This window comes from Pseudopodoces humilis, chromosome 4 (genome assembly GCF_049639895.1).
Source record: "Pseudopodoces humilis isolate 2021_Gansu_Grassland_sample_001 chromosome 4, ASM4963989v1, whole genome shotgun sequence".
Lineage (NCBI taxonomy): Eukaryota > Metazoa > Chordata > Aves > Passeriformes > Paridae > Pseudopodoces > Pseudopodoces humilis.
In genome coordinates this window covers 67,962,641-67,978,278 of record NC_142203.1, presented here as the reverse complement: position 1 = coordinate 67,978,278, position 15,638 = coordinate 67,962,641, and the positions used below count along the sequence as shown (strand labels likewise).

General features: G+C 55.0%; 1 protein-coding gene across 1 annotated transcript; it reads left to right on the top strand.

The window, feature by feature from the left end:
• The first annotated feature begins 55 nt into the window (after nucleotides 1-55).
• On the top strand, nucleotides 56-13,809 carry LOC102111284 (non-lysosomal glucosylceramidase). The gene is made up of 17 exons (XM_014257021.2): nucleotides 56-237; nucleotides 4,026-4,117; nucleotides 4,321-4,436; nucleotides 4,540-4,758; nucleotides 5,312-5,551; nucleotides 5,902-6,004; nucleotides 7,262-7,415; nucleotides 7,687-7,812; nucleotides 7,915-8,099; nucleotides 8,428-8,532; nucleotides 9,167-9,274; nucleotides 9,758-9,909; nucleotides 10,024-10,130; nucleotides 10,267-10,409; nucleotides 10,738-10,844; nucleotides 12,614-12,805; nucleotides 12,893-13,809. Exons 1-17 carry the CDS (start codon nucleotides 59-61, stop codon nucleotides 13,118-13,120), a joined length of 2,556 nt encoding a protein of 851 aa, XP_014112496.2. The 5' UTR covers nucleotides 56-58; the 3' UTR covers nucleotides 13,121-13,809.
• Nucleotides 13,810-15,638: the final 1,829 nt, after the last annotated feature.

The following is a 15,638-nucleotide window of genomic DNA, read 5'->3' as shown; positions in this document are numbered from 1 at the left end:
GCGGGCGGGGCGGGGCGGGGCGGTGAAGAAGAGGGCGCGCACAGGGGGGGGGGCGGTGATGGCGGCGGCGGAGGAGCCGCTGATGCGGCGCTACGAGGGGGCAGCGAAGGGCCGCGGCGTGGCGGCGGACGGCTGGCGCGTCTGCCTGGCACACAGCTTCGAGGAGCTGCGGCAGCCCTACGGCGCCGGGGACGTGCCGCTCCGTGATGTCCTGCGGCACATCGGCCTCGGCTTGCGGTACGGCGGGGGATGGAGGGGGCCGGGGACACACCGAGACGAGGGTGGGCGTCCCGCGGGGGACACAGCGTTGCGCTGGAGCCGCTCGGTGCCGCGGAGGCCTCGCCCCGGGGAGGCACCGGCGTTGTCCCGGTGTATGGACGGCAAAGTCCGGCGGATCACGGGAGGCCCCGGGCTAGCGGGAGCCGCCCTCCTGCCGCCCGGAGCCGCCGGCACCCTCCAGCCTTCCTGGCGCCGGCACTGGGAGCAATTGGTGCTAAAGGGACAGCACCCGGCGCTTGGGCCCCTCAGAACGGCGGGAGCTGGGAGGGCTGGGGGCATCGCTTGGGGATGGGGACCCCCGTCTCCCACCCCCAGGGCTCATCGCTGCCTCATCCTCCCCGGCATCGTCCCCAGAGCTGGCAGCTGGAGGTTAAACTGGGGCCGGCTGGGAGGGGTTTGGAACGCTGTGTGCTGTGGCAGGTTTGGGAACGGGGTACCTCTCCTAGCTTTTTTGCGTTGGGGTTAGCTGGAAGTAAAGACGGAGAGCACGCGTAGAAAGCGAGAGTGTTGTTTTAACCTTTAACGCTGGAGTCGCGAGTGCTGGCAGTGTTTGTGCAGCCGTCAGGCTGAACGCTGGGACCAGTACTGCTTATTTCCTTGTGCTGGATTTATGTCTCCTGCCTCCATTTTCTGCTGGTGGAGGCTGCTGCTTGCCAAGCTGGTTCCTGCAAAGCTAGATGAAAGGGTAGACTCTGGATTGCTTCAGGGTGCTGCATGCTGGTCTGACCTGAGACACCCCAGTGTGACCCTGGGCATCAAGGAAGGGAGAGCGTGGGTCATGTGCTGGAGATAAATAAAGGCTGCTGGAAAAGCCACCGTGGCAGGTTGGGATGAGCTGAGCATGTGGGAAAGCGTGAAGTTCTGGTGGTGTGAGCAGGGAGGAGAAGCCATCCTGGCCTTGTTCTCACTGAAGTCTGGAAATGCCTTGTATCAGTCCTAGGAAAAGGTCTCTGAAAGCAAGAAGCTTGAAGCCTCTTCTCCTGTTGAAGTTTAGGAGGTATTTTGGTTGTTATCTCAAAATATTTTTGCAATGGCAAGAGCTTCCTTGCAAGGAGATTCCAGCCTCAAGAGCAGAGGAGACAAAGTGCTACAGTGATGAGAAGTACTTGTGTGGGTTTGATTTAAAACCCAAGGCCAGTATTGTTGGCTGAAAGGGCAGCCCATTCAAGGATGCGAGGATACATGGGAGGGTGCATGCTCCAGGCATTGGTGGGCACCTCAGCATCTGCCCGGCTGGGGCAGCCAGCTCATGGAAACCTGGGTGGTAATGCTGCAAGAGGAACCTGGAGCTCAGTTCTGTGCCATGATGCAGGGATCTGTGAAGCCCTGCAGATTGGCCTGCCCTTTCCTGAATCACCCATGTGGCCCTTGAGTGGCCCCTGTGCTAGGGATGTTTTCAAAACTTGGCATGGCTTGGTGCATCAAGCAAAAGTCAGCTGGTGCAGGTGCCTGTAGCCAGTGAGAGGGCCTTGGGGTCACTGCACATCATTAGCTCAGGAGGTCCAGGACTGGCAGAGAAGCCACCACATCCTGGGCTGTTGTTGTTACGTTGAATTAAACATGATGATGAGTGCCCTCTTCTGTAGCGCCAGCCCTAGATGCAGGTGACATGTCTGGGGGTGTTGACAGTCCTTGGGCAGGATTTTTTGTTACTAAGAGCTCATGGGGTAACTCTGGGAGACATGCACGTCTGGAAAGAAAGGGTTGCACAGAGGACTCAGCTGGGGCTGGCAAGGCAGGAGAACAGGTGCAGGTAGGTTTCTGCAGAGGTGGCTCACGTGTCCTGAAGGGGGTCACGGCATGAATCCAGATCAGCTGGGTAATGTTCAGGCAAGTTTTAATTCTGCCAGTTTGAAGGGGAAGAAATGCTCTCCAGCCCTTGCAGGGCTTTTGGGTCTACAGAACACAAGGTCTTTCTCCTGGTTATTTTTCAATCCTGGCAAAGCTGTTAATAGCCAGCAGTTGGGCATTGACCACTGGGTTTCTCTCCTTGGCTTGCATTATTTTGGGAGAAGCTGGCAGGAGAAAAGTTTGCTATTGAGATGGTAAAATTACTTTGGCAGTGGCAGTAAATCACAAACTTTTTCTACTGTGTTCTCCTGTAAAAACTGCTTCCTGTAAAAATCAATCTCCTGCCTCCTTTCCAAGGAGTTGGGATGCCCCACTAGGCTGTGCTGCAGCCACTCTGCCTGAGCACCTTATTTCCTGTTGCCAGAAGCCTGCTGGGGAAGCTGGATTGGTTCCCTGACAGTGGGTTGAAAAGGAGTAGTAATCATTTCCTTGAGAGAGGTAAACACTGCCAAAACCTCGCCTTGGCAGGGTAAGGCTGGGGCTGTCCCGGCTGGAGAAGAGCAGTTGCAGCAGAGATAGCTGCAAGATAGTGGCAGGCCCTGGTTCAGGGCAGTCATGCAGGACAGGCTGGTTCTCATCATGCTCTGAACCTCTGTGAGCAAAGCATCTGTAGGCAGTCAAACGTAAAGCTGGGTCTGTAGGAGTGGAGAGCAGGCTGCAGTTGGAGCCTGTGAGAATGCAACCCAGAAAATCTCACCCTGAGGGGGATTTGGGGATCTTAGATATTGGTGAATAAAGGTGAATACCCAGTGAACAGCCAAAAAAGTGTATGCGGGTTGTTTCTGTTTGGGAAGCAGTCATGTTGTCATGGAAGAGCTTCTCCCCCTTGCTCCTGGGTATACGTGTCCTGGGGGATTATTGCTCATTGCCCATCACCTGTGCTTTGCATCCTGTGAAACCAGGGGCAGGACAGGCTGCGTGCTCCTGGTTGGGATGGGTTTCTGCTTGGCAGTATGGCATGGGTGTCTGCAGGTGGCTCAGGGACATTGCCCACTTTGGGGGCTCTGGGCCCCCACTGCCCACCTGGCATTCCAGGGCTATGGAGCTGCCCAGCTGGGTCTTGCCTGACTGTTTGCTGGGCAAGGTTCAGCAGAGTCTGGTCTGGTAGCTGATTTCCATGTGCTAATTGTCTCTGTACAGAAGGCTTAACTTGGGGCAGTTTATTAGCCAAAGCCCGTACTTTACAAGCCAGTACTTTACTGACTTGGAGCTTAGCCCTGCGCCTCTTGCCTGGAGTGGTGCTGGCACACCCAGCTGCAGGTGTGCCCCTGTTTGGATGTCTTGATTCCCAGACCTTTGGGTAAGAAATTATCTGATGGGCAGTGCTGGTCTGTACAGCTGGTGTGTGGGCAGAGGCCAGTCCCCAGGATCCTGCCAGCTGCAGACAGCAATCATCACCACTTCCAGGGCAAGGCTGCCCTGTGCCCTCTGCCCCTGATGATGTGGCACAGGGGTGTGGTAGTGTATGGAAATGGGGACGTGGCGGTAGAAGAGCAAGGCTCGTGTCCCTGGAGCAGTGTGTGTCTCCTCTAGGCTTGCACCTCTGCTTGCAGGCCTTCCTTAGCAGGACATTGCATACCAGGCATGGAGGTAGTGCTGATCCTTGTGCATTCCCACTTCTCTGTGAACATCTGGGAAAGCCTCCTGTGTGACATGAGCTGGGAGTCCTGCTCTTGAGCTGCCTTTGCAGTCAGTCCTTAGTTGCCTGAACTCTGCCATTTCCAGATGGGTGATAGAGCCTTATCACCCCTTGTGCCATGGGCACAGGGACACAGGTTCCTGTTGTACATCTCTACGTGGAGGGAAAGCTCAACCTGTGCTCATCATGCCTCGTGACTCTGAAGGGATGGTATTGCCTGCTCCTGACTTCTTCAATACTTTTCTTTCCCTTGCAGATACTTCAGGTGGTGGCTCAAGAAGACCTGCATAGAGAAGAAATCTGCCTTCATTGACCTCTTGTGTGCTGTTCCTCTGCAGCAGATCTATGGTCAGCTTCCACTTTGGGCACTTGGGTGGGCAGGGATTCACATGGTGCCATCAAGGTGCTAGATGGAACAAACGAGTCAAGGAGCTTGTGTGATATGGGTGATGCCAAGTGGCTTTCTCCTGCAGAGATGCATGAGGAGAGTTCTTGAGCCAGGTGCCACCAGAGGGAGGAATGGGGGTGCTAACTATTGGTGTCTTTGCCAGGGTGTCCGCTGGGTGGGATCGGAGGAGGCACCATCACCCGTGGCTGGCGGGGAGAGTTCTGCCGCTGGCAGCTGAACCCTGGCCTTTACCAGTACGAAACGGTCATTGCCAATCAGGTAGGGTCATTGAGGGGAGTGAGTGTCACTGCAGCAGGCTGGGCAGGTGGGACATCTGCCACAGGGCCCGTCTCCTCCCCTACACGTGCTCTCTCCTCCACAGTTCACGGTGTGCCTGCGGTGCAAGGGGCAGACGATTTACCAGCAGGTCTTGTCCGTGGAGAGACCCAGCAGGCTGCAGGGCTGGAACTGGGGCTACTGCGGCCACTACGCCTTTTACCATGCGCTGTACCCCCGTGCCTGGCTGGTGTACGAGCTGCCGGGGCAGAAGGTGGTGCTGACTTGCCGGCAGCTCTCTCCCGTCATCCCCCATGACTATCAGGTAAGGCGGGGCCGGCTTTCCCAACATTTCCCGGTGTCTGCGCTCAGCCGTGCTCCCAGGCGGGGGAAGCCGCGCAGCCGTGCGTGCGGGAGCTCGGCATTGCAGCAAGGGATGGCTCGGCGCTGCCACACTGCCCGTGCTGGCTGCCAGCCCCAGGCGAGGGTGGCAGCTGTGCTGCCGACACGTCTGACCTTCCTCTTACCCCGGCGCAGCACGTGAGCCTGTGTCAACCTGCCGAGCAGATGAGTGATGAGGCACCCGCCTGAGCCCTAAACGCCGCTTTCCGCCTCTCTGCTGCCCGCCGTGGTGTTTGCCAGCCCAGGGCTTCTCTTTTGAATTTTATCTTGCCGAAGGGCCTCCCAAATTCCTGCGCTCCTGCTGCTGCTGCTGCTGCTCCTCAGCTCGGCAGCAGGCGCCCAGACCGAGTTATTATTGCCAGTGCTCTTGCTGCCGCTGCACGGTGTGTGGCGTCCCCAGCAGCGGGGAAAATGATGCCGGGGCAGCTGCCTGTGGAGCAGCAGCCCTGTAGGACAGCATTGTGTGTCTCTGCCAGGACTCCAGCTTGCCAGTGGGAGTGTTCATCTGGGAGGTGGAGAACGGGAGGGATGAGGACGTGGAAGTGTCCATCATGTTCAGCCTGCAGAACGGCACGGGAGCGGAGGAGGACAGGAGCGGCGGGCACTGGAACGAGCCCTTCACCTTCCAGAAGGATGGTGAGCGGGTGGCTGGAGTCCTGCTGCACCACTGCCCAGCTGTGAACTCCTTCACCCTGGCCATTTCTGCCCGGGAGAAGGTAAAGGGCTGGCCCTGCTGCTGGGGCTCCTGCTGGGGAGGATGTGCAGCCCTGCTGGATGTGGGGGAGCTGCCTGCAGGCAGCTGGCAAAGGATGGGTGTGCAAGGGCTTGGGGTTGACAGCGGTTCTCAGCGCTTGCCTGATGCCAGGAGTGGGGACATGACTCCCCTGAGAGCAGCCTCTTTGGGGGTGGTGTCAGGAGAGCAGCTGAGGCAACAAGTTTGGAGTTGGAGTTGCTGGGCAGCACATGGGGAGTGAGTTTGATCTCCTGGTGGTGCTGTCAGGGAGTAGAGAGCGTTAATCTTGTCCTCCAAAGCAGCAGCCCCTGATGATGCTCTTCCCTTCCTCAGGCTGGCACAGGAGTCACCCATGTCACGGCATTCAATCCCATGGGATTGGGCAGAGAGGTGTGGCAGGACCTCCTGCAGGATGGCAGGCTGGATTCACCCACCGGTGAGTCCCTCCATTCTCTGTGGGATGGGAGTGGGGGGAGCAGGGGAAATGGGTGGCTGTGCTGGTTCTGGGCACCCAAGTCAGGGCAAAGTTCTTTCCTGCAGCCTGTTTGGCTGATAAGAATTTCTCTAGGATGCTGTGGCTTGTTCCCAAATTTAGGCAGTATCCAAACTTCCCGTTGCTTGTCCTTGTTGTGGTTTCCCCAAAAGCTGTTCATACAACTTTGGGACTGTTCTTGGGTATTGGTTACACGTGCCCAAGTCTGTGTGTGGTTGCCCACTAAACTGAGATTTCTGCTATGGAGCCAGCATGCTGCCTAGACACCTTTCCTCAGTTCCTGTTTCCAGATAAATGAGCTGTGTCCTGTCAGATTTGTTCTTGCCAGCGTTTAAAAGTGCTTGGGTTTTAGTGCTGCCATTACTTGCTGTCCTCTTCCTACTGTAACAGTTCTCTGAACATCTCTGGTATTCCTTTGATAATTCTGCATCCATCCTTAGGTGTCTGGTCACTCCCTTAGGAGGAGTCTTGAAGCAGGGCGTCATCTCCAGCCTTTCCCACTCACCTCCTATTGCCATATTAGGTGACCATTTCCCTAATGTCTGTCAGTTTTTAAGCAAGGATGATGCTGACAAACTAATGATGCTGGGTATTTGCACAATTTCTTCAGGTCTAAATTATGTAAATGAAGTGTCTACTATGTAATTTTTTCCAGAAAAATAAGCTTCCTGCCTAGATGTACTCAGAGCTCTCCAGGCTATTGGGATGTGGTTTTCTTTCAGGCATGCCAGGCATTATTATAGTCAGGATCTGTGCTTATGTTGCTCTAATGAGTTTACCTTGTATACATGTCAGAACCAGCATATAATTATCCAGCCACCTCAGGGCTTTTCTTAAATACCAGCATGGCACAAGCACCCTGCAAAAAGCTGGAAACAATGACTGTTCCTAGAAAGTCATAGTGTCTCTGAGTGCTGGGCAGATACAGAGTCATGGGATACTCTGTAGCTTCCATTCATGCCTGGTGACTTTTCCTGCCTGATTTGTTCCTGTTCTTGGATGACTGAATCCTTTTAAGCACTCCTCCTGTGGAAGGTATTTTTTTCCTGCGGCAACGTCATTCCTTAAAGCTGTACCTTCCAGGTTGTACAGGGGCTTTGGTATGCCCACTGTCATCTCCCTCAAGGGGTGTGTGAACTTCAGTTACCCTCCCTTTGGTCTTTTTTGGTTGCTTAAGAATATCTTAATTTTTCCTGTCAGGTAAAAGCAGGCCAACAGAGAAGGGGGAGGTGACAGCAGCAGCAGTATGTGCCAGCTGCCAGGTGCCTGCCCATGGGCACAAGACGCTGGAGTTGGCCCTGGCTTGGGACATGCCCTGTGTTCACTTTGGCTCCAAGGAGAAGCTGCACCTCAGGTAGGTGGGTTGTCTCCAGTGGTGTTTGCCTCATGCCCATAAAGCCCTCTTTTCCCTCTTTTCCTGACTTGTGTACCAAGTGGGGACCTTTTGCCACCCACTCCTTGTGGCTGTGGCCCTGCCAGCTCAAGAAGGGGACCCTGAGACTACCCCCTGCTTCCCAGTAGCAGCCGAGTTCTGCTGTTCACTGTAGTCCAGTGTCCCTCTGTGGTATTTGTGTGGGTTTCCCAGGTGGAGCCCATGGGGTGCTGACCAAACCCTCACTTGGCAGGCGGTACACCCGGTTTTTTGGCAGCAAAGGCGATGCTGCACCTGCCCTGTCCCATTACGCCCTGACACACTACAAGGAGTGGGAGAGGAAGATCGAAGCGTGGCAGAATCCCATCCTGGAGAACAGGTAGGACAGATGAGAGCACCTTCCCAGTGCCCCCCTGGGGTTGGCTGCCACAGGAGCATCACCAGCTCGGCCTCTGAGGGTGAGCTTCCCTCTTTCCCGCAGCCAGCTGCCTTCCTGGTACAAGTCAGCCCTCTTCAATGAGCTCTACTTCATGACGGATGGCGGCACCATCTGGATGGAGGTGCCCCCTGACTGCTGTGCCGAGGACCTGCAGGGGCCGGCGGGGGCGGGACTGTCCCACCTCCTCCCTGTCCTGCGGGAATACGGAAGGTTTGCTTATTTGGAAGGTAACTCACAAGGAAGTGAGGGATTCTCCCAACTCAACCCCTCCCATTACCGTGGCCATCTGTTTTTCACCTGCCATGGGGATGTTTTTCACACTCCAGTGTGTAGAGAGCAGTGCTATTGCCAGGAAAACCCCTTGTAGGCCCAAAGGATTTGGCATGAAGTGTTCCCCAGATCCCTGGTGTCCTGTGTAGAGAATGAAAATGTCTTTGGATGGGGGCCCCTGCCCGTGGTGGGAAATATTCCCCTGTCCTGGGCCATGTGGAGGGAGGACCTTTTCCCCTTGCCAAGGCAGTCTCCTTTCCCTCACCATCTGCCCTGTCCCGCCAGGCCAGGAGTACCGCATGTACAACACCTACGATGTCCATTTCTACGCCTCCTTCGCTCTCATCATGCTGTGGCCCAAGCTGCAGATCAGCCTGCAGTATGACATTGGTGAGTGTCCCCAGAGGCCCTGCCTTGGTGCCTGCTCAGGGCTTCACCTCGGGAAGAGACGGAGGGTTTGGGACAGGGGCTGCTGTAGGGATGTGTGCCACAGAGCCAGCATCCCCCTGCAGCCGCTCTGCTGTGCCCAGGGCTTGCAGGCCTGGAATGCTGCTGCCTCAGCATCTCTGTGCCCAGCACTGGGGGTGCCTTCTTGCCATGCTGGAGGTGCACAGCTGGCTCTGCCTGCTCTGGGGGAACCCCTGGTCTTCTCAGCTCTGTCCTTGCCCCTTGCAGAGCAGTCACATTGCTGTTTGCAGACTCACACTTCTCTGGATGGGTTTGGTGGCTGCTTGGTGATGGCCTGAGTAGGGGTGTGGAGCACAGTGCTTTGCTGTGCTCTGATAGGGCTGAGCCTGCTGGGCTCCCTTCCCAGCCCTTCCTTAATGGGGTGGTGACAGTTGCATGTCCCCTGCTGAGCAGGGGGTGGAGAGCAGCCTGTCCATTTGCAGAGGGCTGTGATCTTGGAGCTCCAAAGGGCAGCCTGGCGTGCTGGTGTTGGTGGCCCTGTCTGGGCTTTTATGCTTGGACTTTTCTGCAGCGGTTTCTGCTGCCTTTCTTACATATCCTGCTTTGTTCTCTGCAGCTGTCACTGTGGTGAATGAGGATGTCCAGCCACGACAGTACCTGATGTGTGGTCAGACAGCCCAGGTGAAGATGAAGAATGTGGTGCCACATGACATTGGAGACCCAGGTGAGGGGTCTGTTGGGGTTGTGGGGGAGCAGAGGGGATGCCAAGCTGTGGAAAATGGGTATGGGATATGAAATAAACTGTTTATTCTTGTCAAGCATTGGAACTGTCTGCCTGAGAAGTTGTGGTGCCATCATCCCTAGTGTATTTAAAAGAAGTGTAGATGTGGCACTTAAGGATGTGGTTCAGTGGTGGACTTAGCAGTGCCGAGAGGTCTTTTCCAACTTAAATGATTCTTTGATTCTGTATTTTCTGGGAATGGAAAGCTGGATGGTGTGGGGTGGTGATGAAGACCGTGCTGCATGGAACTTTTACAAGTGAGACGGAGGGAAGTAGCAGGAAGGCTGTTCTCACTAGAGATGGCACAGGGTACAGCATATTATTTCAGTGCTGTTTGATCACAGCACCCTTGGGTCCTTGCTCCTGTGTAGGAGGAGGGATGTTTGTTGCTTGCTGCCCTGCTGCATCTGGTCTGTCCTGGTTTAGGTGATGAGCCATGGCAGCGTGTCAATGCCTACCTGATGCACGACACTGCTGACTGGAAGGACCTCAACCTGAAGTTTGTGCTGCAGGTGTACCGTGACTACTGCCTGACACATGACTCCCTGTACCTGCAGGACATGTGGCCAGTATGCCAGGTACTGGGAGATCAGACCCCGGAGCATCTTCCCTCCGGAGCCAAGCAGCTTCCTGAGAGGATGGATGCTTCGAGGATGTGAGGACTGCGTGACCATCTCCTGCCTCTCCCACAGGCTGTGATGGAGTCAGAGCTGAAGTTTGACACGGATAACGATGGGCTCATTGAAAACGGTGGCTTTGCTGACCAGACATACGACGCGTGGGTGGTGCATGGAGCCAGGTGAGAAAGAGAGGCAGGTGGGAGATGGGGGCTGTGGGGTAGGACATAGCTCAGAGCTGGGCCTTTGTGTCCCATTTGCCACGGAGCCCTTGACGTGTCCCACATTCCTGATACTTCTCTTGTTTGGCTCCGGCAGTGCCTACTGCGGCGGACTGTGGCTGGCTGCTGTCTGCATGATGTGCAAGATGGCAGAAGTGCTCGGGGATACTGAGATCCAGCAGAAATACCTGGGCATCCTGAACAAGGGCAAGGAGGCGTTTGAGAGGATGCTCTGGAATGGTGGGTGCTCAGCAGTGAGGAACCACACTCAGCTGGCCATGTGTCCCTTGGGAGGGAGTGGCTCCTCCTTGGATCATGGAGCCTTGTGGGGAATGGGGGAAGGAAGGGGCAATACTGTCCCTGCAGACGGAGGGAAAGGAAGGGAGATACTGCCCCTTTAAATGGAGGGGAAGGAGCAGGTGTCTAGGAGGGAACAGGTATGGGAAAGGAAGAGGAGTCTTGTGGAAAAAGCAGCTGTGCTCCTGACACACAGGGAGGTGTGTAGGGACAGCTCACCCGAGCCAGTACCCTAATCTATTGATTTTAAACTGTTTTCTGCCTTTCCCAGGAAAATACTACAACTATGATAGCAGTGGAAGTGACACATCCAGCAGCATCATGTCAGACCAGTGTGCTGGGCAGTGGTTTCTTGGAGTTTGTGGTCTGGACCATGAGGTAAGAGAAGGGGCTGCCTGGTGTGGTTGGGGTGAGATGGGACCTGTGGCAGGAGAGAAGCAGCAGCAGGGCTGGCACGTGTTGGAGGTTACACTTTAGGGCTAGTGTGGGGGGTGCCTGCCTGTTCTCTCACTCTGCACACCCTAGGGGAGGATATTGGATGGATAAAGTGGAATCCATCTTAAACCAAAACCCTCTCAACAGAGAGGCCCTGCAGCAGGGATGTGTAACTGCAGTTAGCTTTGGCCCCAGTGGGGTTTGCTGTGGGCAAGGTGCTATTTGTTTAAAAACACCAGAAAAATGTGTATGAAACTTTCCACAATATTCACTGCCCTAAAAAGTCCAAAATTAATATCGAAGGGAACTATGGTTTATTCCAAGTCCTGAGGGCTGTGACTCTTCAGTTGGAAGAGGAGAGTTGGCTGCAGACTCCTCATGTCTGGTGGGGTGGTCAGAGCAGCTGCTGGTGCTGCAAGACCTTAAAGAGAGAGGGGCAGTGGTTTATTTATACCCCATGGGCATTTGTCACAGCAAAGCTTCCTGCTGGACGTGGGCAGGCCAAGGCCTCGGCTGAGTGAAGGGAGGAGTGGCTTTGTCCGTGGGAGGGTGACAAACCACTTCAGTGTCTGTTGGGAAATCAGAGGGGAGCTTCAGGTGACTTCACCTGGTCATTCCCTCCTGTGCTTAACCCAGTGTGGGGCTGGGGCTGTGTCTGGGGCTCCAGGCAGGGTCTGGCCCAACCTTCCTGCAGTAATGCCCTTTGGGGGAGGAAATAGTAAATGTGGTGCCATCCAGAATCTGGGCTGCCTTTTCCCAGCCTCACACTCCCTGCTGCTGAAGGTGTCACTTCTCCCTTGTCTCTGGTGAGCTCTGAGCCAACTGGGAGGTGGGACTGTGGTGAATTCCTCTCCTCTGTTCCTATGACATTTCATGGATTTTTTCCATGTATTTTGATCCACTGCCTGGCTGCCATCACTCCTGTCTGTAGCCTCATTAACGAGGCCTTGCTGGGTGCAGAGTTCAGCAGTGAACAAGTCAGAAATGTGATGTAAGAGATCCAGTCCCGAAGAAAGCGTGCCCCAAAGCTTCTGCCAGAGAAGGGCCCTTCACTGATTCCCAGAGCACCCCCTGGGCTTATCTCCAGAGCCACAGTGGGGGAAAATGTCTGCAGGGAATGCTTGGCTTGAGCATAGAGAGAAGGGATTTTCTGCTTTTGCTTTGAGTCTGCCAAAGCTGTCTGGTTGGCCTTCCCAGCCTTTCCTGGCCAGGTCCTGCCTAGTGCCATGGCAGCCTCTGCTTCCACCAACTCTGGTGTCACCAGACCGAGAACAAGTGTCTGGCACCTCCTGGTCTGTGCTGATGAGCTTCCTGCCTCTTGTCTCTCTTGCAAGTGACAACCATAAAGCAGATGAGGATGGTATGGTTTGCCAGGCCCCCAAAACCAACCCCCAAGCGATGGGGAAGGGGCATGGCCAGTGACTGTGGGTGAGAATCTGTTTTTGGAGATCGACTAGTTGGATGAGCTGTCAGCATCCTCTTGAGGAATGTGGAATGTGGTTCAGCACCTCTCTGTGAAGTTCTTTGGGGGCTTTTCTATCCTTTTAGGGAAAGAGACATTTCACTTTGTCCTGTTATTTTTTCTGAGGTGGGAATTTGTTGCAGTTGACCCAGTGAGCACTATTGCCCTTTTCCTCATGGAAAATTTAATCCCGCTCCAGACCCAGCCTGAGGGGTCCACATGAGCACCAAGCCCATCTCTCTCTGCCCAGGTTTTCCCCAAGAATCACGTTCTCAGCGCGCTCAAGACCATCTTTGAGAAGAACGTGCTGAGCTTTGCGGGTGGCACCATGGGGGCAGTGAACGGCATGAGACCCGACGGCGTGCCCGACACCTCCAGCGTCCAGTCCAGCGAGGTGTGGGTTGGCGTGGTCTACTCCCTGGCTGCCACCATGATCCAGGAGGTAAGCAGGAGTGCCGCTGCCGTGCTCCCCAGCACCTGCTCCTTGCACTCCATGGAGGTGCTGATGGTCCCGTTCCCTCTCCTGCAGGGCATGGTGGAGGAAGGCTTCCGTACGGCGGAGGGCTGCTACAGGACGGTTTGGGAACGGCTGGGCATGGCTTTCCAGACACCCGAGGCCTATCGGGAGAAGAAGGTGTACCGCTCGCTGGCCTACATGCGTCCCCTCAGCATCTGGAGCATGCAGCTGGCCCTGGAGCGCCGGGCTGGCCAGGCACCGGCACCTGCACAGCTCTGCCAGGGCCCCACGCACCCCTGAGCCTCATGGCACTGGGCAGGGCACTGGGTGTACTACGGGCTGGGGGGGCTGCAGATGGCAGGCAGGGACCCTCCCCTCCCGCTCCGTGCTAGTACTCACATTGCTGTTTTCCTTCCCTACCTCCACTACATGCCCTTGACCTCAGGGGGCTTCCAGCCACTGATGCTGAGCACAAAGGGGGACCAGAGGTGTGGGGGATGTCTTCTCAGAGCGTGGTGGGTTGAGGAGTTGCTGCTGGAGCCTGTGCCTCCCCTTCCCCATCACTCAGGGCTCTGATAGCCTGCAGGTTCCCCAGCCAGCCCAAACTGCAGCTGGTGCCTTGTCCAGGGGCACAGGAGACCTCTCTCCTGCAGTCATTGGGCTGGGTGAGGTGGGGACCTGTCCTGCAGGGAAAAAAAGGCTGTGGGTGAATGTGTGTGTGAGGATATTGGAGTGGTGCACTCAGGCACGTGGATGCTGTAGTTGTCCTGGGGTGACACTGCACATACTGACTGGCTCTGCCCCAGGGGGGCCTGTGGCAGATACAATCCCCAGGGGAGACCCGGCTCCCTGGACAGTGACAATCTGAGCCCAAGAAGCAGGTCCTGGTCTGGTACCATGGCCCCCTCCCTGCTGGCGCCGGGGGCAGGCAGTGGAGCACATTTAAGGGGATAAATCACTTCGGTTCTTAATAAAGCTGTCCAGCTGTCTACTCTTGTTCTTCTTTGGTGTCTTCTTTCCACCAAGCCAAGCTAAAAGAGGAAATCCTTTCTGCTCCTGTGTTTCTTCTTGGATTGGGCTGGTGGGCTAGGGAGGCAGGGAGGGGACAAGTCCCAGGGGTGGCTGGCTCTTGTGAAGTATTGCTAAAGGGAGCAGGATCTTCACCCACTTCTCCAGAAGTGGCAGCAGGTAAGATCTGCTGCTTCTTGCTTGGTTCCTGGCTCTGCCCTTCCTGCCGGTGGCGGAGGGGACAGCCTCTGTGGGGAGCAGCTGAGCCACAGCCCTGCGGGCCCTCGGCTAAATCGAAACCCCTTCTGCCCAAGGCTGGGCACCTTCCTTCCTTTTCCTTCTTTCTCTGCCACTGCAGCATTTGACGGCTGTACCATCCTGGTGTGGGAAGGAAGGAAGGAAAGGAGGGAGCTCCACTGCCTTTCCTGTTATGCCCACAGACACACAGAACTCCTGGACAGATGGATACTATACCCCTTGGACAGAGAGAGGGACAGCCCAGTCACCTTCCTGTATGAGGATGTTCTGCCCGCAGTGGGGGTGAATGGACTTGAACAATTCCCTATTTGCAAAGCTACCAGTGGTGAATGGAGAAAGGGGTGTCTTGTTGCTTTTGGCGTTGAATAAAGCTGAATTGTGTCTGATTTGTCAGTCCCCAAAGTTAAACATCCTGAATAGAGATGTGAAGATGTGATAGAAGTGGTAAAAAACCAAATAAAGGAAACTATTGATAATATATCTAAAGCTGCTTAGCTGACACAACTGACAATCACAATATACTGTAAAAGCCTGCTCCCACTTTCTAAAGGCAGGGTCTTCTTACACCCTCCTTCCCAGAGTGTGTGTGGAGATTCCTTCCTTTGCATGGGGATACCCCCTTCTTGAGGCTGAAGCAGAGAGGTTTGCCCAGAATTACTGGTATGGGTGAGTAACCTCAGGCAGTAGTGTGTAATTGGTTTTGCTAGCTTTAATATAATGAATGCTGCTTCAAAATAGTGAATCATACTATAGAAATCATTATAGCTTCTAATCTGTAGTAAATCATTAAGATATTTTTGTCTAATTATCATGATAAATTATTTGTTTTATATAAATGTGTCTGATTTGCCATCCTCAATCCTGTGGTGGTACTATCTTACCCAAAGTTTCTATTACATCTGTACAGACATAATCCATTGACAAAATCTAGGGCTAAGCTGGATTCAGCTATGCCCAAACTCTTCACTGGGCAGGATTCTAGAGTTGAAGAATCCTTTGTAAACCTAGTGATTCAGTGGGATGGCTTTTTTAATAAACATTGTCTGAATCTCCCATTCTGCCTGTGATGCTCTTGGAGACAGACACCCCCACAATCCCATGTCCCTCATCTCCTCCATGTCCCAAAGCAGGAGCAGATACGTGGGCCAATTCTGTGTCCACAGCCAGGGTTCCTCTGGGTGCCATGAGGAATTAAGGGTGACAGCTGGGGGACTCTCCCCTCCCAGCATGGGCAGGGGATTGCTGGCACTGCTGTACCTGGAAACTGCCGCTGCACGGTGAAGCCAGAGGTAGGGTAGCTCTTGGCTGCTGGGCTCCTTGCAGGGGTGACATTGGGATCACCTTGTTGGTGGCTGCCAACAAGCAGGAGCCCAAGAAGGAGCCCAAGAAGTTCCCAGCTGAGTTCAGGGCTAAAAGGGTTATATAAGAGCCTGGCTCATTTCTCCACATACCCTGCACGTGACCTTGGGGCTTGTGTGGGTGGCTCGGTCAGTGCCAAGGCACAGTTCCACTTTCAGCCTCCCTCAGCACAGCAGGATGTGTGTCCCATGGC